This window comes from Bos javanicus, chromosome 23 (assembly GCF_032452875.1).
Source record: "Bos javanicus breed banteng chromosome 23, ARS-OSU_banteng_1.0, whole genome shotgun sequence".
NCBI lineage: Eukaryota > Metazoa > Chordata > Mammalia > Artiodactyla > Bovidae > Bos > Bos javanicus.
The window spans coordinates 9,644,386-9,671,708 of NC_083890.1; the positions used below are offsets into that span (position 1 = coordinate 9,644,386).

Below are 27,323 nucleotides of genomic sequence, written 5' to 3' on the forward strand. Positions count from 1 at the left end.
GATCAAGTGAGTTTAGTTAGCTGGCACAGCTTTTCTAAGCTCTTGGATTAGGTAAGCCTTTTCCCAAGAAGGGTGGGCTGATCATGGGGATCTCTGGGTGAAGAGTCCACAGATATTTTTTGAGCATTTACTATGTGCTGAGATGATGTGCACAGGAAGGCTGGGGACACCTTTTTCCACTGGTGACGTAGGAGAAAGTTTTACTTCAGGAACAAGACACTTCAGCTTATTTACTGTTGGGCAGAGTTGCTCTTTCACTTTTTCCCCCTTCAAATCTGTTTTCAAAGTTCAAAGGTACTTTATGTTCTTATTCTGCAGTCCAAGTCCTAACACATGGAGTCTTCCGAGGCAGATCCCTATTTTATTTCAGAAATCTAGCCTTACTGACTTTAGTCTGGGAGCAAAAGTCACAGCCAAGCCCTACAGTAGTAATTCTGAATCCCTGGCTGCAAAGTAGAATCCCTTGGAGAGTTTTTTTAAAAAAATTTGCAGATTTCTAGACCCCATCCCAGTCCTCTTAAATTACAATCTGTTTTGGTCTAGAAATCTGATTTTTTTTCTCATAAACAGCAGTTAATTCTAAGAAACTCAGCTTGTAACCTCTTTTTTGCCACACCACACACCAAGTGTGGAATCTTAGTTCCTGACTGGGGATCGAACCCATGCTTCCTGCATTGGAACCACGGAGTCATAACCACAGGACTGCTGGGGAAGTCGCTGCTCATAACCTCCTTAGAGAATTCGTCTAGCTGCTTAACATCTGTCTGATTCCTGGGTGTTTGATTAATATTTATGTATCATGAAATAAAATTACATGTTAAGTCACTGACCCAATTATACAACTTGTATTATATGAAAAAAAAAAAATCCTTATGCCTGGAGTTCCATCCTTTGAGATCTAATATTCTTATTTAACTGGTCTGGACTGAGACCTGGGCATCAGGATTTTAAAAGCTCCTCAGGTAATTCTAAATTCAGCCAAAGTTGAGAACTTGCTACATAAGCAGCTTGCTGGCCCAGCTGTTCCATACTGTTTTATAACAACCCTTATGATTGCCCCATAGCCTGCTTTGGCTCCCTTGTACCAGCTAACCAAGCTTGGAGTTCTGCCCAAGTCTATGGAAAAGAACAGTATGTAGCTCTGCAGAGGTCTTTACACCTGTTGTGGGTTGGGTTTCCTGAGTCTAGTTTCCATCAGTCCAATTTTATCTACATATTCCAGAAATTCTTCATAATTTTTGACATACTTCTTGAAGTTTTCCTGTTTTCTACCACTAACATAGATTTCTTCCTCTTTTTTGAAATCATTCTCCGTCTATCCCCTTCCCTTCCCCAACTCTCATTTCAGTGGGATTCGTGGAGGGAAAGGTGAGGGGGAAGGGTACTCCCAACAACTCAACTCCCTGTAGATCACTCTGTTGAAATTTCCACATTTGAAAATACTGCCGACTGTCTGTACTCTTTGCATTCAGATGTGGTTGAAAGTACTGTGAGGTAAGAGTTAGTTTAACTCAGAGCATTTTGATGTACCTACTCCAAGCACAAAGTTAACAAATCAGAAGAGGTGAGAAATGGGAGGTGGGGGAAGAGGAGCTGGTAGCTCTTCAGAGTTGCATGTCAGTCAATTGGTTTTTCTAAGAAAACAAAGCTTAAAAGTAACAATGTAGCCACTACTGGCAATGAAACTAAAGTATGATGACTAAAGTATCAGTCATCATGATAATGTCAATTAGAGGACCTTAGAACACAGTAACTTTTCTTTAATGGAAAAAGGACAACATTGCATAAAAATTACAAGATGGTCATCTTAACTGACATAAAAACACACACTGGAACAGGATCTATTGATTTGCAACCATTAGGATCCTGACAGAGGGAGTAAAATATCACAATTTCTTTGAGAAAGATTAAGTTCTGTCAAATTAATGTGCAATTCTGTCTTCCACAAAGAAACCATTAAAAGGAAGCAAAAGATCACAATTCAATATAAGCCTTTTGATTCCATCCATAACTTTGTTCTTCAAAAAACCAACCAACAAAAATCCTGGAGAAATATGATTTAGGTAAGATTACTAAGAAGGTATATAATTATTTTAAAGACTGTTACCAAAGACAAACTGATTATGGGTTCCAGATCAAACCTGGTAGAGGAAAACGATTTACTAATGGATTGGCTGGAGAGTATAAGGGAAAGAGAAGTCTAGGGTTTATTTCCTTAAATCTATTTAAAGACAGCAAAACATATGATATAAACATAATATAGAAGATAAAGAAATTAAGTGTCTGCCACATTCTAGGCACCTTTCTTAACTGTCACAATCTGTGGGGGTAAAAAAATTATTCTTCTCATTTTACAGATGAGAAAGATGGATGCTCAAGGTGATTAAGTAACTTGTCTAAAGTCATAAAAATATCAAATAGTGATTCTGAGATTCAAAATTCGTGTCTATCACTTCTGAAGCCTGTGGGCCCTTTCCCCTGACTATTCATTGTACCTTTATACAGAAACGACAGGAAACTCAGTCCCTCTTGTATATCTATAATGACACATTATAATGGATGATCACTGTCTGTAGTTTTTCTTTCACAACTGGCCTTAGTTCTAGGATTTCTACTTGGTTTTGAATAGTCTATAGTGATGCTGCAAAAAAGGCACATCAGTCAAGACAAGACTGAGAAGACTTTAAAAGGAACAAGGTGATCTTGGTTTCTGACAGGGACCACTTCTGAGTCAACCTTCTGTTCTCCTCCCACACAGAGTTGCAAAGAGCTTCATATAGGTTTCACAGAGGGAGAGCGGAACACCTTAACCTTGACAACTGACAATACAACAAATTTTTATAAAATTGATTTGTTCCAGAAAACCCAAAAGGGCTTCTGGGATAAAAAAGAATAAACCATTTACTCTAAAATTCCCCAGGAAAATACAAACTAACAAGAGAGACAAAAAAATTAGTCATTGCCTTTTCTTAATATTATTTAGAGACAGAAAAGAATAAAATTATATAAAAGATTATTCCAATATATCAAAAATTCTATTCACAGAATATATTAGAATAGAAAGAATTCTATATGGAATATTATATATCAATATAGCATGTTGATAGAATATTAGATATCAATATGTAGATATATATTATAGATAATATAGATAATAATACACATCTAATACATAGATATCTATCTATCTCTCTCTCTATATAGATATATATCGTGGCAAATAGATGGGGAAACAGTGGCAGACTTTATTTTTCTGGGTTCCAAAATCACTGCAGATGGTGACTACAGCCATGAAATTAAAAGATGCTTACTCCTTGGAAGGAAAGTTATGACCAATCTAGATAGCATATTGAAAAGCAGAGATATTACTTTGCCAACAAAGGTCCATCTAGTCAAGGCTATGGTTTTTCCAGTGGTCATGTATGGATGTGAGAGTTGGGTTGTGAAGAAAGCTGAGCGCCGAAGAATTGATACTTTTGAACTGTGGTGTTGGAGAAGACTCTTGAGAGTCCCTTGGACTGCAAGGAGATCCAACCAGTCCATTCTAAAGGAGATCAGTCTTGAGTGTTCTTTGGAAGGAATGATGCTAAAGCTGAAACTCCAGTCCTTTGGCCACCTCATGCGAAGAGTTGACTCATTGGAAAAGACTCTGATGCTGGGAGGGATTGGGGGCAGGAGGAAAAGGGGACGACAGAGGATGAGATGGCTGGATGGCATCACCGACTCGATGTACGTGAGTTTGAGTGAACTCCAGGAGTTGGTGATGGACAGGGAGCCCTGGCGTGCTGTGATTCATGGGGTTGCAAAGAGTCGGACACGACTGAGCAACTGAACTGAACTCATTGATCTCTACTATTCTATCAATATATTATACAATATATAATATATATCAATATAGAATATTGATAGAATATTAGATAGAATAAGATAGAATATTATCCTTCATGCAAAAAGGGATTATAAGAAAAAATTAATATATCTGCTCATTTCTGCCAAAAAATACAAGAATAAACCAAGAATTAATGAGACTGGCTACCTATAAGAGGGAGAAATTTAGGAACAGAATGGAAATAATGAGGTAATGGGGACAGGTTAGTAGGATGAGGGGGATAACACTTCTGAGTGTATCTTTTTATATCATCTAGAATCATGGTAATGTTTCATATACCCCAAAAACAAATAATTAAAACCAACCAGAGTGTGAGGGGAACTCCAATGGAAGGCAAACATAACAGATGAACTTAACTGTATTACAAGTGAGTAACATAACCACAACGAAGGGAATGAAAATGAGAGAACTAACCTAAGTTGAAGAGTAGTATTTTCAGTGTATGACAGGCTCAGGACAAAAGGAACTACTTTCAAGACACATCCTACTTAGGAAATCTGCTTTTCACGGGGGCGGGGTGGGGGGGGTGGTGTGCGTGTGTGTGTGTGCATTCAGTCACTCATTCATGTCCGACTCTTTGCGACCCGATGGACTGTAGCCCTCCAGGCCCTTCTGTCCATTGGATTTCCCAGGCAAGAATATTGGAGGGGTATCGGTTAGCAATTCTGAAACTGCTTTCTGTGTATACTATGATTAAGCAAATAAATAAATATACTGTGGATAATGAGAGCCAGGTTTCTCACTGTAGGAGAAAGCAGTTTCAAAGAAGCAGAGAGAAGGCTAAAACAAATCTGTGATGGGGTGAAACTGAAAGTGTCAGTACGTACCCATAGTTTTTAACGTATTATTGACCAGGGAATTTCAGCAGAAACTAACACCTGTGGCCAGCAATTTATAAATAAATCTTGAAAAGTCTCTGGTCAATAAAGTTCAGGTGACAGAAAATGTATTAATATGTTTCTAGTCAATAATGAGTTAATACATATTCACATACTAATACAGAAGTATACATAGATATGTACAGATGCACATTGAAGTACATGTGTTTCCTGGACCCCTTAGAAGCAATAACATTCCATAGCTTGAGTATACCTAGCACCCAGATCTTCATTTCTAAATACCATTCTCCAGGAAAAGGAATCAGAGCTCCTTGGGGAAATGGCTGATTCTACACCTGGGGCAGGAAAATTAACCAAATAAACCCTGAGCATCCAGTGGTGTCCAAAGCAAGCATGTGCTCAAGAAACAGTGTTGAAAGGACAAAGGAGTCAAGCTGAAGGAATTTTCAATCTCCAAATCTAGGACAATCTGAGCAACAAGAATACTAATGAACAATAACCTACAGAATAAAACAATATCCATGGGTCAATACTGGTGTAAATAAACAAGTGAATAAACAAACAGGGGAGAAGAGGCAGTTCTTCCTTACAGCAGAATTCTAACTAAATGTAGAAGAAACAGTGGAAATAGAAAAGTCACCATTAGGCAAATTATATACCACAGTAATAACTGTTGCATACAAAAACCGTTCATTCAAGGGTGCTAAAGTTAGTGTGTGAAGGTGTGATGTAAAAGAGGTTATTCCCATAGTTTCCTAATATTTCCCTCCCAATGAGATACTTCATAATTATGGACAGAAAAACAGTAACTTTATAGTGGAAAAACATAGACCCCACCTTAACCAAGTGATCCAAGTTAATATCCCCAGCAGTGAGACACCAATGTCATGCACCTCCTGGTAACTGAGAAGGGCACAACATCACTTATGTGGTATTTTTCCAAATATGTGTATCCTCAATCTGATCAGGGGAAAACATCAGACAAACCCAAATTAAGGGATATTCTACAATAATTGGCCAGTTATCTTCAAAAGTGTTAAAGTCATGAAAAACAAGAAAGATGATAAACTGTCACAGATTGAAGGAGACAACTAAATTACAATGTTGGATGCTGAATTTGATGGTGTGCTGGAAAAGGACATCGACATGGCAACTGGTGACATTAAAGTTAAGATGTGCAGAATGGTTAATAGCACTGAATCCATGTTAATTTCCTGATTTTGCTAATGTACTGTGGTTAAGTAAAGGGGAAGCTAAGAGGAAATTCTCTGTACTAGTTTTGCAACTTTTCTGAAAGTTAAAAATTATTTCAGTGAAACATTAAAAAAAATGACTCCCATTGAAAATATTACCAAAAGCAAGATTTGATTTAATTTAGCAGTGGTAGCTTTGTGGTATTGCCTATAACTGGGAAAAGTTTTTCCTTTTAATTTAGTTGACAAAAACCTCCAGTTTTAAAACATAAATTGCTGAGTTAGGGAAGTCACTGTAGCGTAGGTGAAAAATCCTTTACTTTGTATGTTTGAAAATTTTCATAATAAAAATTTTAAAAATGTTATAGACAAGATTTCTAAATGCTTATTAATATACTGAAGAGAATTTCCTATTATTTCTATAACTTTCATAAACATTTAGAATTTGGTCATAGAATTTTTAGGGCTAGTAGGACCTTAGCAATCAAGACAGCTTCCCTTGTGTCACTGTACACGAAAGAAGCTAAAGCTAGAGAGGCAACATCCAGTTAGAGCTGGCCACAGTCTGAACCCTCTCTCTCAGCTCCTAGTCTAGATGCTTCTCCAACGTTATACATCTGAGCTCTTCTTCATCTATTCTAAACTTACCAAGAATGATAACTATCTGAACACTTTAACTACAATAGGACAACAATACTATTTATAACTGTTTCCAACTTAAACAAAAGCGAAATTTGAACTAATTTACCAGACCTGTGAAAATGAAAAATGGGTTCAAAACAGAAGGTAAAATAATGTTGTGGTTCAATATGCAACATTAAAGATGAGGGAATCAACTATTCTAGTTTACATTTTAAAAACGAACTCTCATTCCTGTTGCCATCCTTGTTTAGTGACTTGATTTTTTTAATGTGTGTATTTCTTTTTTGGGGCACACAATCCATTTAGTTTAGTCTTTCAATAGTTTATAATTTCCCTGTAAGGGACTTCCTACATATTTTTTGTCACATATATTCCTAGATATTCTAGTTCATTATGCTATTTCAAATGAAACCTTTATTTTTCAAATTTTAAACTTTTTATTTGGTATTGGGGTATAGCCAATTAACAAGTTGTGGTAGTTTCAGATGAACAGCAAAGGGACTCGGCCCGTACATATACATGTAACCATTCTCCCCCAAACCCCACTCCCATCTGGGCTGGCACATAACACTGAAGAGAGTTCTATGTGCTATACAACAGGTCCTTGTTGTTTATCCGTTTTGAATATAGTAGTGTGTACACGACCTTCCCAAAGTCCCTAACTATCCCTTCCTCCTGGAACCGTAAGTTGGTCTTGTTTCTGTTTTGCAAATAAGTTAGCTGTATCATTTCTTTTTAGATCCCACATGTAAGGGATGCCATACTCCACTCAGTAGGACACTCTCCAGGTCTGCACACGTTGCTGCAAATGGCACTGTTTCACTCTTTTTGATGGCTAAGTAATATTCCATGCTCTATATGCACCACAGCTTCTGTATCCATTCCTCTGTCGACACACATTTAGGTTGTTTCCATGTCCTGGCTATTGCAAACAGTGCTGCAATCAATACTGGGGTGCACAGATCCTTTCAGATCATGCTTTCCTCTGGGTATATGCCCAGGAGTGGGACTGCAGGGTCATATGGTAGCTCTATTTTTCGTTTTTTAAGGATCTCCATACTGTTCTCCATAGTGGTTATACCAATTTACATTCCCAGCAACGGTGTAGGAAGGTTCCCTTCTCTCCACACCCTCTCCAGCATCTGTTGTTTGTGAATTTTTTATGATGGCCATTCTGACCAGTGTAAGGTGCTATCTCATTGAGGCTTGGATTTGTACTGCTCTAATAACTAGCAACGTTGGACATCTCTTCATGTGCCTGTGAGCCATCTGTATCTCCTTGTTGGAGAAATGTCTATTTAGGTTTTCTGCCCATTTTTTGAGAGGGCCGTGTGTTTTAATGCTGTTAAGGATCAAAGTGTTTATAAATTTTGAAGACTAATCCCTTACTGATTTAAAAAAACAACTTTTTTTGGCTGCACCACACAGCTTGTAGGATCTTTAGTTCCCTGACCAGGGATTGAACCCCAGGCCATGGCAGTGAAAGTGCTAAGTCCCAACCACTGGACCGCCAGAGAATTCCCTTGATTTTTTTTTTTTTTTAATTTTAACGGGTGTATTTCTTTATGCTTTCTCACAACTGTCTTTTTTGAAGTACTTTGGCTTAGTAAATGGCATCTTACAAACATTTATCCATGCAGAAAGCATTTGCTGAACACCAAATGTGTGTAAGGCTCTGTAAGTGACGCTGGAAACAAAAAGATGAAGAAAGGTTCTTGTCCTCCAGCATGCACTGTGCACTGAAGAGAGGAGCAGGTGCCGACTGGAGGGCACAGTGACAAGTGGTGTACACAGTGGCGCCTGATATGTGCACACCTCCCTCTGGGAGGGGGAAGGGTGCTCCACTACCCTGGTCCTCATCCTATTCTTACACCCTATTTAGCAAATAAAACAAAAAAATGTAACAGCTTCAGGTCATTCTATAAATGACGAAGCAGAACTTGAACCCAGGTCTCCTGACACCAAAGAGAATAAATTAATCCCCAGTTTTGATCTTTCTAATATGATGAACCATTTTTTATCCTGACAACAGCCTGTGAGATGAGTTTGAGAGCCCTGAAGGGCATTACCATCTACTGCTCTATTTAGTAAATGTAATCTTGGGTAAATTATGTAACTTCTCTGAACTCACTTTTCTTGCCTAGGGATAATTAATCATACCTCAAAAGGTTACTGTGAGAAATAAATGAATAAATATTTAAGGTAACTAATATGGCTATTGGCACACCAAGGAGTCCACAGACTAAGAATTCCTTATTGGATGGGCTTACCTTTTACTCACTTTTTTAAAGAGTTTGAAGAACCTAGTACAGTTCTTGGCGCATGTAGGTTGAGTGAATATTTACTAAATGAAGTCCTTATTAAATAAATGTTGAATTTAAAACTATTCTACAGATAAATATTCAGTACATTTATTCTTTTAAAGATTTTAAAAAGGAAAGCTCCATTTCGTCCACATAACTGGGACCTCTCACAGCAGTACTTACTCTCTACTGTCGCTCCCTCATTTGGGTTTGAATACCCTTCTCCTTTCCGTTTGATTCTTCGAATAATGCCCCCATCTTCAAATAAATCCTCTCCTTTGAAATCAAGGAGCTCAATCTAGAAAGGAAAAAGGGATATGGCTGAGAATGGCCCAAACAAACTCAATTTAACATACTTAAATGCTAGCGCAACTATTCTCCTTCATTTTACAAAACAAAACTCTGTTTTATATTTATCTGTGCTTCTCAGTTATTGGAAAAGTAGGGAAAAAAGAACACTGCACTTTTCAATACCTGGAAAGAACCTTCACGTAATGATAATGTCTAGGACCACATCCTGTGGGGCTACACTGCAAAGACAGACAGGAAATACTAGGAAAACTGCCTTGTGGGCAAAACGCCAGAGTGACACAGTTCTGGCCCAAAACAATTTTGTTTAACTCTAGAGGCCACCACTTTTTCACCCCAGATTCATGGAATTCCCTTCTTAAAATGTAAGACTAAACCCTATGAATCAGGCCTACAACCAACTAAAGGTGTATTTTACCTGGGTACAATGTTTCAGGCATTTTCCCTCTTAATTTTTTAATTAAGTGTGGCCAAATATGTGTGACTCAACACAGGATGAATAACATTTTATCACCACCTATTGCTTCTAATGAGGAAGTGAGATCTGGGACAGTCATAAACCTCTGTCATAAAAATAGCTTTACAACTTGGTTTAGGTGTATTTCAACATTTATCTCCCACATTTCCCACCCTGTCCTCTGGTCAGGTCTGAGTATGTCACAACTCACACCACTGACCAGAACCTTTATTTCTAAGCCTGGTTTCTTTTGTTTATTTGGATATGACCGTTTTGTGCCAGAGACACGTTTCTAAGAAAGCACTGGCACACACCCCTTGGGTTTGTGGGAAACAATTCAAGAAGCCAAGCTCCAAAATAAATAAGTTGGATCCGATTCTCAATAGCAAGCTTAGCTCCTCGTTGCACTGCCTGTCGCTTTGGAGCCAGCACTGTAGTAGAGCAGATGCTAACAAGGCAACATCACACACATACTTGCCTCAAAAAAGAGAGTTGCATTCGAGGGAATTTTGGGGAGACTGCCAGCCGAGCCATATGCATATTCTGGTTTGCACAGTAAATGACAGATCTCCCCTTTCTTCATGGTAGCCACCCCAATGTCCCATGCCTTGATAACTTGGCCTAGGAGAAAGGAAAAAGTGGTTGAAAGCTATAGGCTATATTTTAAGACTTTCACAAAACAAAAATTCAAACACATTTCCCATTCCTTAAACTATGTACTACTCAGCTAGGAAGCAGGGGCTACAAAAAAACTCAGTAAAAGTTACACACTAAGAAACAAATCGTGATTTTTTTTTTTTCCTGAGAGCGAACAGAGAAGATTCTCTGCTGAGAAGCATGCAAGTGGTATCAGATTCTAAACTGCTCAAAGACGAAGTCTTTGAAAAGTGGCGGTAACATAATCTCTGAAATGTGGCTGGGCTGCAGTTGTTGCTTAATTTATAATTTCAACTGTAAGAATAAGTGCGTGTTTTCTAGGCAGAGATGGAATAAAAATAGTATAGAAAATGGAATTTGTCCTAAGAAAGCTTATAATTTAGTTGGGTAGACAAAAACAACAAACAAGAAGCATTTGGAAAAGTATAAATTGCATAAAACGGCCCATGAAACAGATTTCTCCTCAAAATTTAGAGTAAAAAAAAAAGTGGTTTTTGTTTTTCTAAAAAACCAGAATGATGTGTGTCTTCTTCTGCCAAATCACAAGAACTACAGAACTCAGAATTTTTTTTTTTGCTTACTTCCAGGAAACTAAAAGTTTACTGCTTAACTGTAAAACTGTATTTTTTTTTTTTTGGATATGGAGCATTTCTAAAGTCTTTATTGAATTTGTTACACTACTGCTTCTGTTTTATTGTTCTGGCTTTTTTGGCCACAGGCATGTGGGATCTTAGCTCCCGATTAGGGATCAAACCCTCACGCCCCGCACTGGAAGGTGAAGTCTTAACCACTGGACCACCAGGGAAGAAACTTAACCCAAATCCTCTGGAAAACAACAGAAAATGTACAAAACTTCAAGCGATGATATACAAATTTGAGGTGCTCTGTCAAAGACTTGAGTATTCAAAGTGAGACCAGGTTAGCAATGAATACCAGAAAGAGCAAAATTTTGAAGACAGCTGTTATCTTGAACTGAGAGCTGATGGTAGGATTACAGTAAGGATGATTAGAATAAGGGGAACTCTACCCTAAGGTATGTAAGTAGAGATGGACAAGGCATTTGTGACTTATGACTTCAGCTTAGTCTTAGGCATTACAACTTTTCAAAATATCAGATATACTTATTTTAAAGTATATGTAAGGTATACATGCCTATTTTTACAAACACCTAAGAGAGAAAGATATAAGTGAAAGTCATTCATTCCCTCCTTATAAGAAGCCACTGTTGTATTCTCTTTTTTGTATCTTTCCAGTGTGCACTATTGCTTTTTAAAAAATTTAAAACAAAAGGACAGCATACTATACATTCAGGTCGGAACTGCTTTTTCATTATATAGATTATTATATACATATATTTTAATTATATATAAATATATGACGTTATAAAATGCTATAAATATATGTTTATAATTTCTATATGTGTGTATACATGCATATATACACACACACACATCTTTATTCATCAGCTGATAGGAGGATATGAATTTTAGGAGTTAGCAATACAGCCTGCTTTAACTCCAGACTGCATAAATTAGAATACCAGGTCTAGCCCATATTAGCTGTGTGACCTTGTACAAGTTTCCTTGTCTGCAAAGCGTAGATACTAATAGTACTTGCCATACAGTTGTTGTAAGAATTCAAGCGCCTGGCTATAATACACACTGAATAAAGAACAGTCGTCGCCATCATCATAAATACATAGTGACATACTTCACTGTCAGTGGCTTCAGAATATTCCAGTCACTCTACTCTTGAGAAACATTATCGTCAACAGTACTCTAATAAGGATTTTTGTCCCTTATGTTTGCCTATTTTGTGCAAGTATATTTGGAGAGCGAATTCCTAGAAGTGCAAAAGTGATGTGCACTTTCTATTTGATAGATATTGCCCAACTGCCCTTCCAAAAGGGCTACATCAATATATATGCCCACACACAGTTCCAAAGTGAACAGTCTAGAATCTTCAGAAGAAATGTAAAGTCTGCTGTGGACAGGCTGCTTCACAGTCATTGATGCTCCTCAAAGACTATGACTGGTTTTAGTGTGGTCCATATAGAACTTTTTTTACTCTCAACTCTGCTATTTTAAGACCAATAATACCTTACACCCTCTTTTATTGGAAAGAGGAAATCATATTGTGGGGGTACTACTGTATATTTGTTCAAGACATTTAGCCAATTACTGAGGAGCAAAGGTCTGCCTAGGTTCTAAAAATTTGAAAGTGGCTGTTCCCTTCTTCCATCTAAGAAGCATGCAACTGTCTGGCTACTGCAGCAGAAAGACACACGCCCTGTTTGTTTTTTTAAGGATATGGTGAACACCAACACAGAACACAAAGAGTGGCTTTTGCCTTGGGCTGGGGATTGGCGCAATCAGCAAAAGCTTAATTCACAGATGATGTCTATGGTAGGCCTGAGAAGCTGGAAACAGCAGTCTGGCTATTAAATCCACAGGAGCCCCAAGCTATATAAATCATGTCTGTGCCTTTGGCTTTTCTTCTCATTCAGGAACATTTAATATGGAATGAAACACGTTGAGCAAAGAGCCAGCCTGATATGAACATGGATATGGTTCTAAAGCTGTCCATCTTGGGCCTCTTCATAAAAAGCACTTCCCCGATTTAAAAAAACAAAAACTCATTATAGAACACTTGGAATGTATATAAAAACATAGAGAATACAATAAGAAAAAAAAATCTAGGCAATTTCAGCATCTGGGATAAAATGTCAATTTCTTGGTTCATTTTCTTCCAATTGTGTACGTCTACTTTGTACACATATTAAATTTTTGTATATACATTCTTAAAATTCTGGTCATAGTTTACTTCATTTTGTAGCCTACTCTTTACACTTATATGGGCATTTTTTTCTGTTAAAAGACAGTATCTGAAAATATGACTTTTAATAGCTATATGCTATTTCATCTTTTGAATATGCCATACTTTCATTACTCCCCTAATAAACATTTAGATTTCTTTATAAAAGCCTCTCACCTGACTCATTAGGACTAAGGTGGTAGGTTAGTTTAAAATGTTGCTTTGAGTGAAGAATCATAAAAAGAACATATATATGATGTCGAACTTTTTTTAAACTTTCAGTTCAGTTCGTCGCTTAGTCGTGTCCGACTCTTTGAGACCCCATGAATCGCAGCATGCCCAGCCTCCCTGTCCATCACCAACTCCCAGAGTTCACTCAGACTCAAGTCCATCGAGTCAGTGATGCCATCCAGCCATCTCATCCTCTGTCGTCCCCTTCTCCTCCTGCCCCCAATCCCTCCTAGCATCAGAGTCTTTTCCAATGAGTCAACTCTTCCCATGAGGTGGCCAAAGGACTGGAGTTTCAGCTTTAGCATCATTCCTTCCAAAGAAATCCCAGGGCTGATCTCCTTCAGAATGGACTGGTTGGATCTCCTTGCAGTCCAGGGGACTCTCAAGAGTCTTCTCCAACACCACAGTTCAAAAGCATCAGTTCTTTGGCGCTCAGCCTTCTTCACAGTCCAACTCTCACATCCATACATGACCACAGGAAAAACCATAGCCTTGACTAGATGGACCTTTGTTGGCTAAGTAATGTCTCTGCTTTTGAATATGCTATCTAGGTTGGACATAACTTTCCTTCCAAGGAGTAAGTGCCTTTTAATTTCATGGCTGCAGTCACCATCTGCAGTGATTTTGGAGCCCCCCAAAATAAAGTCTGATACTTTCCCCATCTATTTCCCATGAAGTGATGGGACCGGATGCCATGATCTTTATTTTCTGAATGTTGAGCTTTAAGCCAACTTTTTCACTCTCCTCTTTCACTTTCATCAAGAGGCTCTTTAGTTCCTCTTCACTTTCTGCCATACGGGTGGTGTCATCTGCATATCTGAGGTTATTGAGATTTCTCCCAGCAATCCTGATTCCAGCTTGTGTTTCTGGCAGTCCAGCGTTTCTCATGATGTACTCTGCATAGAAGTTAAACAAACAGGGTGACAATATACAGCCTTGACGAACTCCTTTCCCTATTTGGAACCAGTCTGTTGTTCCACGTCCAGTTCTAACTGTTGCTTCCTGACCCGCATACAGATTTCTCAAGAGGCAGGTCAGGTGGTCTGGTATTCCCATCTCTTTCAGAATTTCCCACAGTTTATTGTGATTCACACAGTCAAAAGTTTTGGTATAGTCAATAAAGCAGAAATAGATGTTTTTCTGGAACTCTCTTGCCTTTTCCATGATCCAGTGGATGTTGGCAATTTGATCTCTGGTTTCTCTGCGTTTTCTAAAACCAGCTTGAACATCAGGAAGTTCCCGGTTCACATATTGCTGAAGCCTGGCTTGGAGAATTTTGAGCATTACTTTACTAGCATGTGAGGTGAGTGCAATTGTGCAGTAGTTTGAGTATTCTTTGGCATTGCCTTTCTTTGGGATTGGAATGAAAATGGACCTTTTCCAGTCCTGTGGCCACTGCTGAGTTTTCCAAATTTGCTGGCATATTGAGTGCAGCACTTTCACAGCATCATCTTTCAGGATTTGGAATAGCTCAACTGGAATTCTATCACCTCCACTAGCTTTGTTCGTAGTGATGCTTTCTAAGGCCCACTTGACTTCACATTTCAGGATGTCTGGTTCTAGGTGAGCGATCACACCATCATGATTATCTGGGACGTGAAGATCTTTTTTGTACAGTTCTTCTGTGTATTCTTGCCACCTCTTCTTAATATCTTCTGCTTCTGTTAGGTCCATACCATTTCTGTCCTTTATTGAGCCCATCTTTGCATGAAATCTTCCCTTGGTATCTCTAATTTTCTTGAAGAGATCTCTAGTCTTTCCCTTTCTGTTGTTTTCCTCTATTTCTTTGCACTGATCGCTGAAGAAGGCTTTCTTATCTCTTCTTGCTATTCTTTGGAACTCTGCATTCAGATGCTTATATCTTTCCTTTTCTCCTTTGCTTTTTGGTTCTCTTCTTTTCACAGCTATTTGTAAGGCTTCCCCAGACAGCCATTTTGCTTTTTTGCATTTCTTTTCCATGGGGATGGTCTTGATCCCTGTCTCCTGTACAATGTCACGAACCTCAGTCCATAGTTCATCAGGCACTCTATCTATCAGATCTAGGCCCTTAAATCTATTTCTCACTTCCACCTAAATCAAATCATCAGGGATTTGATTTAGGTCATACCTGAATGGTCTAGTGGTTTTCCCTACTTTCTTCCATTTCAGTCTGAATTTGGTAATAAGGAGTTCATGATCTGAGCCAAAGTCAGCTCCTGGTCTTGTTGACTGTATAGAGCTTCTCTATCTTTGGCTGCAAAGAATATAATCAGTCTGATTTCGGTGTTGACCATCTGGTGATGTCCATGTGTAGAGTCTTCTCTTGTGTTGTTGGAAGAGGGTGTTTGCTATGACCAGTGCATTTTCTTGGCACAACTCTATTAGCCTTTGCCCTGCTTCATTCTGTACTCCAAGGCCAAATTTGCCTGTTACTCCGGGTGTTTCTTGACTTCCTACTTTTGCATTCCAGTCCCCTATAATGAAAAGGACATCTTTTTTGGGTGTTAGTTCTAAAAGGTCTTGTAGGTCTTCACAGAACTGTTCAACTTCAGCTTCTCAGTGTTACTGGTTGGGGCATAGACTTGGATTACTATGATATTGAATGGTTTGCCTTGGAAACAAACAGAGATCATTCTGTCATTTTTGAGACTGCATCCAAGTACTGCATTTCAGACTCTTTTGTTGACCATGATGGCTACTCCATTTCTTCTGAGGGATTCCTGCCCGCAGTAGTAGATATAATGGTCATCTGAGTTAAATTCACCCATTCCAGTCCATTTGAGTTTGCTGATTCCTAGAATGTCGACATTCACTCTTGCCATCTCTTGTTTGACCACTTCCAATCTGCCTTGATTCATGGACCTGACATTCCAGGTTCCTAAGTTTTTAAACTTAAAACCTATCATAGTGTATTAATTCACTAATTCTGTGTTAGAAAGCCAAAGCCTTGTCTCTGAGTATAATAAGAGTCCTATTTCATCTTCACTATATAAATCACACTTACAGTATAGCACTTGCAATTTACAATGTGGACATCTTTAAAGTGGAGTAAGAACTAGAAGAACTTGAAATAGTATGTAGAATCCGTCTGGTAAAAATTTGTTCTGAATGGCCTACTTATTTCACCTGGCATTTACCCACCCCTAATTCAATAGCCATTTTAAAAAGACTTTTAGCAATTCACTTTAACAAATCTTTCCAAAGATGTTCAACTTAGTTTTCACAGAAATGATTCCCCTTTCTCATTATATCTATAAGTTATATAATCTCAGTGTTTTATATACTATCTAATGAAACTGCATGATTACAAAAAGGATACTGGATATAAGCAAGTTTAAACGGATACTTAAAAAGAATCTGAGAAAGAAAAAAGTGGGCCCTAATGTCTAGAAACTGCCCAACACAGCTCGGCCTTGGTGATTCTGAAATGGGCCCAGGGCACCCAGCTAGGCCATGCTATCCTCCTGTTGGACATAACAATCTCACAAAACATCAGCATCGGACAGGGTTACTCTGAAACCATGAAAAAGTGAGACAAAAGAAGAACACTTCAAAATTTTGTCTGAGCATGGACAAAAAACAAGGTCCCTGTGCAACCTACAAAATACCAAACATCCCCCTCTCCTGGTGACAGGAGTGACTGCCACTTCTCTACAGGTACAGCTCAAGCCTCACTCCAGTCAGCCCTCCTCCTAGCTGAGATCTGCTAAGATAGCCAAAGAATCATCTGCATTTCCACAATATCAATCCAGAGCAAATCCCTTCCTTAAACTCTTCCCAAATCACCTAATACGAGCCCCGATCCTATAGGCCTTTCAAACACTCTTACTGGGACGCCCCGGCTTCCCATGGTGTGCAGGCTATATGAGTAATAAATGCAACCTGTTCACTACAGTTGTGTTCCTAGCGGTCTGTGGCTGAAGGACACTGATGACTCTCTCAGCTGGCTGAGGCAGAGTGCAGGGCCACACCTAAGAACAGGAAACAAGGGGTATCACTCAGCATCTTTACAAGCAGAATGGAGAGTACCAGTTACACTGGAGTTGGTTAAGCAAGCTCCTACCTATTTCCTTAGAACTGATTCCTAAAAGCAGATTTACTGGGTCAAAGCAAAAACATTTTTAAGATTCTTGATTTTGGGGATCTTTTGGTCTCTTTAGGGTTTAAGTATAAGTATAATACACCGAGAATATAAAAACACAATTTATTCTCCCACTTGTTCTGGACTTCAATTTTACTACCTCAAGTACAATTTATCAGTGTCAGCAGTCCTATTCTATTAGTAACAAAATATGAAATGAGAATATATACTTAAAGCTCAGTATAAAAACAATGCACTGTACTTTTTTCTTCTTTCTGCAGAGTATTATATAATTTTTTCTGATTAAAAAAAAAAACAAAACCAAATTTTATAGGTTCAATGTAGGTTCCAGTTGTAATAAGCATACCACCCTGGAGGGGGGGTGTTGAAAAAAGGGAAAGACTAAATTGTGGTAACGTACATAAAAACGACCATTTCAACCACTAAGTGTACAGTTCAATTAGGTATAGTCAAATTGTTGTGCGACCAATGTCCAGAATTTTTCATCTTGCAACACTAGGACTCCACTCACTAAAACTCATTTCCTCCTGCCCCAAGTCTCTGGCAAGATTTCATTCTACTTTCTGTTTTATGAATTTGATTACTCTCGATTTCTCTAGATGTAAGTGGGATCATGCAATATTTGGCTATTTGTGACTATATTATTTCAGTTAGTATGATGTCCTCAAGTTTTATCAGTGTTGTCTCAGTTGAATAATACTCCACTGCACGCATATACCATTGTAAGTACATTAAGGCATTTTGTTTACCCACCCACAAACATTTGGGTGGCTTCCGCCTTTCGGCTATAATGAATAATGTTACAAACGTGGGTGTACAGATATCTCTTTAGGACTCTCTTTTCAGTTCTTTTGGTATATACCAAGGAGTGGAACTGCTGGATCATAGGTTAACTTTTTCTTTGAGAAACTCCCATGCCGTTTTCCACAGTGGCTACACTATTTTACATTCCCACCAACAATGCACAATTTCTCCAAAACCATGCCAACACTTGTAATATTTTTTATAGTACCTGATGGATATGAGGTGATATCTTTTTGTGGTTCTGACTTGTATTTCTCTAATGATTCAGTGATGCAGAGCATCTTTCCATATGCTTCTAGTCCATTTGTATACCTTCTTTAGGGAAATGTCTATTTAAGTCCATTTTTTAAAAAATTTTTATTGAAGGATAATTGCTTTACAGAATTTTGTTGTTTTCTGTCAAACCTCAACATGAATCAGCCACAGGTATACATATATCCCCTCCTTTCTGAACCTCCCTCCCATCTCCACTGTCCATTTTATAATCAGATTATTTGAGGGTTTTAGCTGCTGGATTATAGGAGTTCTTTTACGTATTTAAGATATTAACCCCTTGTCAGATACATGATTCACAAATATTTCTTTCCATTCTTTAAGCTGCCTTTTAAAATAGGTTTTTAATTTTTTTCACTTTTATTTTTTATTTTTGGTTGTGCTGGGTTTTCATGGCTATGCGAGCTTTTCTCCAGCTGCAGTGAGAGGGGGTACTCTCTAGTTGCAGTGGGCAGACTCCTCATCACAGTGGCTTCTCTTGTTGTGGAGCACGGACTCTAGGGTGTGTGGGCTTCAGTAGTTACAGCATGTGGACTCTGCAGTTGTGGCTTCCAGGCTCTGGAACACAGCCTCAATAGCTGTAGCACACAGACTCAGTTGCTCCTGGCCTGTGGGATCCTCCCATACCAGGGATCAAACCTCCATCTCCTGTGTTGGCAGGCAGACACCGTACCACTGAGCCACCAGGGAACCCCTAGGCTGCCTTTCCATTCCATTACTGTATCCTTTGATGCACAGAAGTTTTTAATTCTGAGGTAGCCAATTTATGTACTTTTTACTTTTGCTGCCTTGCTTCTAGTGTCTTATTCAAGAAATCATTGCCAAATCTAAAGTCATAAAGCTTTCTTCTCAAGTTCTCTCCTAAAAAAAACTATTTTATGTCTCATATTTAGGGCTTTGATTCATTTAAATTTTACATATCAAGGGTCTAGCTTCATATTTTGCATGTAAATATCTAGCTTTCCCAGCATCAACGGTTTCCTTTCCTTAATAAATGGTCTTGGCATCCTTGACAAAATTAATGACTAACTTTTAAATGTATGTTTGCATGTGAAATCATTGATAATATTGACATTGTCTTTCTTCTTTTCATACTAGATAAAGTTTTTCCTGTATATTTTTTCCTCATATTAATTTTATCTTTTATTTTTTAAATGTCTTATAAAAAAGGACTCTTGATAAATCATCCCCACTCCCTACCAAAAGGATATGATTATGAATTCAACAAACTAATTTATATGTTAAATTCTTTAAAAGTGTTCATATGTCTTATGTTACATTCTGTTTTTGCCATTGCTCTAATTACTAAGAAAACTGATCACTGGATGATCTTTCCCCATCCTCATGACTTATCATTTCAAAGAAGGGAGAAAAAATAATGTTTTGGGACAGCCATCATAGTCAACGCTACCAGAGTAAACTGCTAGATACCTGAAGTCAGCAGTCATGTATTAATTATTTTTTATTTCCCAAAGAACTTACCACCAAATATTACACTTAATAAAGGAACACAGTCCATGCTGCAATATCTACATGGAATTAAAAATTTGTTAGCTTCCCCTAGTCTACTCTCACCCATGCCTAAATCAGCTTCTCCTTAATATCTGCTCAGTGATGAAACTGGAAGCATTCTTCCTTCATTGGAAAGTACTAGGTAAATCCAAAGAAAGTACTGAAAGTTTGTTGTCTTTCTGGCTCTCATTTTTGGGAAGGACAGAAAAATTGAATATTTTGGCCCATAAGCCTTCCCTCCAAATCCTGAATGCTCCTAAACTGCATGTTTAAAAAAAAAAAAAAGTAAACAGATGTTAAGACTATATTTACAGAGGAGCAAGAGTATCAATAGAAATTTAAAGGGAACATATGGCTAAACCACAAACAACCCACAGGACACTGGCTGTATGGTTACCTGTTACCAGTAAGTGTATTTTACTCGCTGTAAAATGTTGTCAAGGCCTAAAATATGTTTAAAAAAAAAAAAAACAGGGCAGGAATAAAGACGCAAACGTAGAGAACAGACTTGTATACACAGAGGGAGAAGGTAGGACGGACTGAGAAAGCAGAACTGACACATACAGCACCAAGTATAGAATAGCTACCTAGTGGGAAACTGCTGCGCAGCACGGGGAGCTCCCCTGGGTGCCCTGTAATGACCTGGAGGGGTGGGGTGGGAGGGAGGCTCAAGAGAAAGGGGATATATGTAGGTATTAATTAACTTGATTGTGGTAATTATTTCACAATATATATGTATATCCAAAAATGAATAAACATTAAAAAAAAAAACCATTTCAAATAAAACTAAAACTAGGAACTAGGCACCAATACCAAGCATGTAATAGCAATAATTTTGCTTTTGATAAACCTCATTAACTACATCATTCCTTTAAGAAAAATGTCTGGTATACAGCAGGCACTCAGTAAATTCTGCTGGACCAGGACCTACTTTGTTTCTGTACCTAGTTTTGGGGCTAGTTTTAAACCTTAACATCTAACATAACTTGAAAGAGTTATGGCTCTGCCTTAACTGTATAACTGGCGCTGCCACTTACTGTATAACTTTGGGCTAATTATTAGACCTATAAATAATAGTAATAATTATAACTTTGTGCTCTCACTTTACCTGTTGCCTCCTCATATGTAAACAAAAACCAACTAAAAGAAAACTAAAATAGCTAATTATAGTAGGTACCTAAGACATTGTGGGAGAAGGCAATGGCACCCCACTCCAGTACTGTTGCCCAGAAAATCCCATGGATGGAGGAGCCTGGTAGGCTGCAGTCCATGGGGTTGCTAAGAGTCAGACACTACTGAGTGACTTCACTTTCACTTTCCACTTTCATGCATTGGAGAAGGAAATGGCAACCCACTCCAGTGTTCTTGCCTGGAGAATCCCATGGACGGAGAAGCCTGGTAGGCTGCAGTCCATGGGGTCGCACAGAGTCGGACATGACTGAAGTGACTTGGCAGCAGCAAGACATTTTAGGACTTCCCTGGTGGCTCAGATGGTAAAGCGTCTGTCTACAATGTGAGAGACCTGGGTTCAATCCCTGGGTTGGGAAGATTCCCTGCAGAAGGAAATGGCAACCCACTCTAGTACTCTTGCCTTGAAAATCCCATGGACGGAGGAGCTTGGTGCAGACTATCCATGGGGTCGCAAAGAGTCGGGCACGACTGAGCGACTTCATTTTCACTTTCAAGACATTTTAAAAAATTGGTAAAGTGGATTTCATTAAAATTGAAAATTTGTGTTCTTTCAAAGACTGATTAAGAAAATGAAAAGGCAAAAAGAAAAGAAAATGAAAAGGCAAGTTAGAGACTGAGAGAACACATTTGCAAAATACATATCTGATTAAGTGCTTGTCTTACAGGGTACAACTCAGTGGGCACAAGATTTGAACAGATACTTCACAAAAGAAAATATACAAATGTACACTAAGCACAAGAAAGGACACCCTCAATGTGACTAATTACCAGGAAAATGCAACTGAAAACCAAAGTCAAACACCATTCCATGTGCATTAAAATGGTTAAAATTAAAAAGACTGACAACACTAACAAATGACAAGGATATGAAAAACAAACTCTCAAACCTTGCTGGTGAAATGCAAAATGGTACAGACACTTTAAAAAAAAAACAGTAGGGTAGCATCTTTTAAAGTTAAACATATGTTTACCATGTGATCAACAAGTCCACTCCTGGGTATTTACCCCAAAATAAATTTACCCAATATATCCACACAAAGACAGGTATGTGAATGTTCAGTACACTATTCACAATAGCCCCAAACTGGAAACTCCAATGTCCAGTTTTTGAATGGATAAACAAATTGTAGTATTTCCATACTTGTAAAATGCTACTTGAAATTCAACATGTATGAATCTCAAAATCATTATGGTAAGTGAAAGAAGTCAAACGCCAAAGATGACATATGATTCCATTTATATGAATTTTTGGAAAACGCAAAACTGTAGTAACAGAAACCAGATTAGTGACTGCATGGCCCAGGAACTATAAGCAAATTTTTAGGGTGAGAAAACGGTTCTATATTTTGATTGTGGTGGTGGTCATATAGCTATTACCCATCAAGCTATACCTTTAAAAGGGTGAGTTTTAATATATGTAAATAGTACCTCAGTTTAAAAAAAATCAGACACAGATGTTATTATGACTAACTGCCACCTAAACTATACTAAATAGATTGTGCCAAAAATCTAAAATATACTCAGGAGTGACTGAGTTACTTGAAGATGGCAAGATTGGGAATTTCCCACTATTGGAAAAAAAAGGGCATTCCAGAGCAAAATTGAATGCAATTATAAAAAAGTAAAGTTACATTTATGAATTCTTGAATTGTCTGTATAAATTTTAAATACCTCACATTTAAAATTATGTATTTGTTTTAGTATCCGTATCCTCTATTGACAAATAAGCTTTTAGACAACCGGGATCGTAACTGTACTGCCCACTGTTATATTTTCAGCTCCTAGCACAAAACCAATCACATAATAGCAGCTCAATAAATATTTGTTAAATGAAAAAAAAAATCTAAAACATAACAGTAGGGGCTTTCCTGATGGTTCAGTGGCAAAGAATCTGCCTGCCAATGCAGGAGACCTGGGTTTGATCCCTGGTCCCAAGTGCCACGGAGCAACTAAGCCCCGTGCACCGCAACTACTGAGCCTGTGCTCTACAGGTTGGAAGCCTCAACTGCCAAGTCCATGTGCTGCAACTACGGAAGCCTGCGCACCTTAGAGCAGTGCTCTGCAACAAGGGAAGCCACCGCAATGAGAAGCCTGCACAACACAACTGGAGAGCAGCCCTCACTCGCTCAACCAGAGAAAAGTCCATGCAGCAACAAAGACCTAGCACAGCCAAAAATAAATTTTTTAAAAAATCTTTAAAAAAAGAATAGGGTTGATGTGAGGATTAAATGAGATAATGCATATAAGCCCTTTGCCTTGCACTGTAAGTCCTAGAAAGTATTCGCTATTAGTCTTTCAACATATACTTTCTCCCTTTTACCCCAGTATGCTAATGACTGACAATAATCATGGATCATGATGCATCTAATAAGGTTAGATTAAAGGCAGATCACTCACATTTACTTCATTACGCTTTACTCTCAATAGTAAGAAGAATAGTAATGTCAAAAATCCAAAATGACTGGTTTGTCTTCTCAAATTGAGGGAAGAATATAAGAGATAAGATTTTTATCTTCATAATTGCCAACTGTGTTTAGTCATATACCAAGAACACCAAAGACAACTTCACTGAAATAGCCTTTTATCAAAAATCAGCAGATCTTCATAGGGGTAGGTGGGTGAAGCGTTAGTGTCCTTAGATTTACTTATAAGAACAGACCAGATATAATTATTGCAGCCCCCAAACCCATCCCTTCCCAATTTTAGTGACAGCGTATTTGCTGGAGGGAGAGGGAAAGAACAAAAGCCCTATTACGGAAGCATACTTGAAAATCCTGAGTCATTCTTATTTTAGCTTCTTTTAAGATGGGCTATGGAACAGTTCTAGGGATTCAGAATATGTAATAAAGATTTAGTTTAAAAAATTCAGTGAGGGAAACCATCATTGTTTCATTCTAATTTCTGTAACACACTCTGTAGTGGTAATAACCAGCTGTCTTAGATTGATCCAGTTACTTTCTGAAGCTAAAAAAGATGCTTAAGCATTGTTTTAAAAGGTCTGTATGCAAGCATAGTAAACAGGAGGACCCAAACTGCTGTAACACAGTTCTTTCCCCTCCATTGTACAGCCAGCCAGTAAGTCCAGTACATAAGGAATCAAGAGAGTTCAGTGTACAATACTTATGCTAGAGTCCATTTGTATTATTTCCATTACGATGAAGTAGTTACTGCCATAACATACAGGTATAAAACTAAGCTGCCTAGCCAATGTTTGTTTTATAGGCAACTAAACACATTATGTTATAGAAGTTTTACCACAGTGATACTGCTCTAGCCTCATATTCCTAATTATCATCTTCAGGGGTCCTCTAAAGGTTTTTGTTTTTGTGTTGGGTTTAATCCTTTACAGTTTTTGTCCCTGTACTTTTCACAGAATATACAAGAATGGAATCTCAGACTCAGGACTAATCTTAAAGCGCTTCTACAGACGCTTCTTTTTATAAGAGTAGGGAAGGTTAGGTGACCTATTCATGTTAACATACCATAGGGAAGAACAAAGACAGGAATGCTGGCTTCCTAACACCCAGCCGGATGCACTCCCCATGAGACCACGCGACCTCTAGATAGGTGTGTTGAAGGTACCACGTCAACTGAAAGCTGCCTCTTCTCTGCTCAAAATCCCAGGAAACGTTAAAAATTGTGTCCAAAGTCTGTTCTTTATATCTCCACTGCTGTCCTGTAGATAGGTTCATCAGTACCATCTTTCTAGATCCCATATATATGAGTTAATTAACACATGGTATTTGTCTCTCTCTTTCTGACTTACTTCACTCTGTATAAGAGGCCCTAGGTTCACCCACCTCATCAGAACCGACTCAAATGCATTGCTTTTTATAGCTGAGTAATACTCCAATGTGTATATGTGCCACAACTTCTTTATCCATTCATCTACTGAGGAACATTTATGTTGCTTTCATGTCCTAGGTGTTGTAAAGTGCTGCAATGAACACTGGGGTTCTATTTTATGGAAATAGAGTCTTTTCAATTATGGTTTCCTCAGGGTATATGCCCAGTAGTGGGACTGCTGGGTCGTATGGTAGTTTTATTCCTAGTTTTTAAAGGAATCTTCATACTGTTCTCCATAGTAGCTGCATCAATTTGCATTCCCACCACAGTGCAAGAGGGTTCCCTTTTCTCCACACCCTCTCCAGCATTTACTGTTTGTGGACTTTTTGATGATGGCCATTCTGACCGGTGTGAGGTGATATCTCATTGTAGTTTTGATTTGCATTTCTCTAATAATAAGCCATGTTGAGCATGTTTTCATGTATTTATTAGCCATCTGTATGTCTTCAGAGAAATGTCTGTTTAAGTCTTCTGCCTATTTTTTGATTGGGTTGTTTTTCTGTTATTGAGCTTTATTAGCTACTTGCATATTTTGGAGATTAGTTCTTTGTCCACTGTTTCATCTGCTATTAATTTCTCCCGTTCTGAAGGTTGTCTTTTTACCTTGCTGATAGAAGTTTTTACACAATGAAGGGAGCTAAGTTTAATTAGGTCCCATTTGTTTATTTTTATTTTAATTTCCATTACTTTCACCATAGTGCACTTTACTGAGAAAATCTGGGTACAGAAGGTGGTTGTATAGATTCTCAGCAATTTTTCAGTCTTCTTGCAAAGATAATTGGTGACAGAAGACCTATTATCTTAAATCTACCAACTCCAAGACAGAAATTCAAAGGGGGAGCAGCGGGAACAAAGAGGTCTGATGAGGCCATTTAGTCTGGGGTCCTCTCAATTAAATAATGATGCCACAGCCATGCTGGTGGCCCTGGAGGTTCACATCCCTACATCAGCAAGAATGAAAAAATGTTTCACCGTTGTCACTTTCTGCTATGTTAAGGAAAAAAATCTGTACTTGATTTTGATTGCTATCTTACTAAACACAAGATTAATCTCCCATGAGCCATCAACTCAAAGGACCCAAAGGAGAAGGGGGCAGTGACCCAGCCAGCATTAGAGCTTGAAGAGAGGACTGCTGGACAGGAAGCAGAAGTCGCCATGACATACAAATGCCTATGGGTACAAGGAAAGCAGAAACTCAGAAAGAGTTTAACTCCTTAGCTTCTTGCTTTTTCCTTTCCCAGATCTTTGCTTAGCTAGCAACTCAACTAACGTGTAGAGTCGGAAAAAAGAATGAAATTATTCAACACTGAGGCATGGTGGTGAATGGGGTGGGGGGGTTGCCTCCTTTCTCCTACACTTGGCCTGGGAACAAACTAAAATCTGCTCTATCTGTGACTGACAAACTAAAAGGACTTTGTAATTCAGCCATTCACTTCCAACAAGTCACACGGTCCACGAAGTTCAATTTGTATGGGGTATGCTTTTTCCAAGAGTGAAAAAAAAAAAAGAATACTAAACTAACTGAAGACATTTAAAAGTATTTATAAAGAAATTAGTAAAAATATCACATTTAAGATTTTCAAACAGTGGTTCTCAACTTTTTTTCTTAGGACCTTAATACATTTTTACCAGTTCCTTTAAAGTAACAATAGCTTCATATGTTAGCATAAATTATTTTTATGGAAAATAATTATATTTCCCCAAAACAAAACAAAAAAAATAGAAGAGTGGTGTTGTTTTATAATTGTTACAAATGTAAAATGTGTCTGAAAATAAAAGACAATCTGATTCTCATACCTACTTTTAGATTCATCTGTTGCAACTACAAGTTTTGGTTGAAGTATATGGAAAAAATCCAAACCCACAAAGATAATAGAAAAGATAGGAGTTTTTTAACAGCCTTTTCGGATAATCATGAATACAATCATCTGATACTACATCAAAATTGGACAGGTATTAGTTTCATAAGGGTCAGTTGCAATGTAGAATCTGAGATCATATCAATGAATTTTTCATATGATGTTACATTAAAATCCATCCAATGGACCTTTTACTCATGAGTGATTTCGTAACATCCTGCATTGGTCCCTGGGAAAATACTGTTCACTGAGTCACACAATCTTCCAAATGTTAACACATTTCATTGTATACTATCTTAAAACACATTCATTTATACTCATTGATCTCATCAGAAATCTTTTACGTTCTGGGAAGCTGTCCAGCTCTGAGTAGCAGATACCAATTTCCCCATACTGCACTTTTCATCTGAAAACTCAATGGTA

At 38.1% G+C, this 27,323-nt stretch overlaps 1 protein-coding gene across 3 annotated transcripts in view; it reads right to left on the reverse strand.

Annotated features, from left to right (window-relative positions):
• FKBP5 (FKBP prolyl isomerase 5) overlaps window positions 1-27,323 on the reverse strand; it is a 120,244-nt gene that overhangs the window by 27,290 nt on the left and 65,631 nt on the right. For all 3 annotated transcript variants that reach the window (XM_061397974.1, XM_061397975.1, XM_061397976.1), the window contains 2 exons: window positions 10,111-10,253; window positions 9,050-9,164 (listed from right to left, as the gene is read on the reverse strand). In XM_061397974.1, coding sequence (XP_061253958.1) covers window positions 9,050-9,164; window positions 10,111-10,253 — 258 coding nt within the window. The remainder of the gene's footprint in view (window positions 1-9,049; window positions 9,165-10,110; window positions 10,254-27,323) is intronic.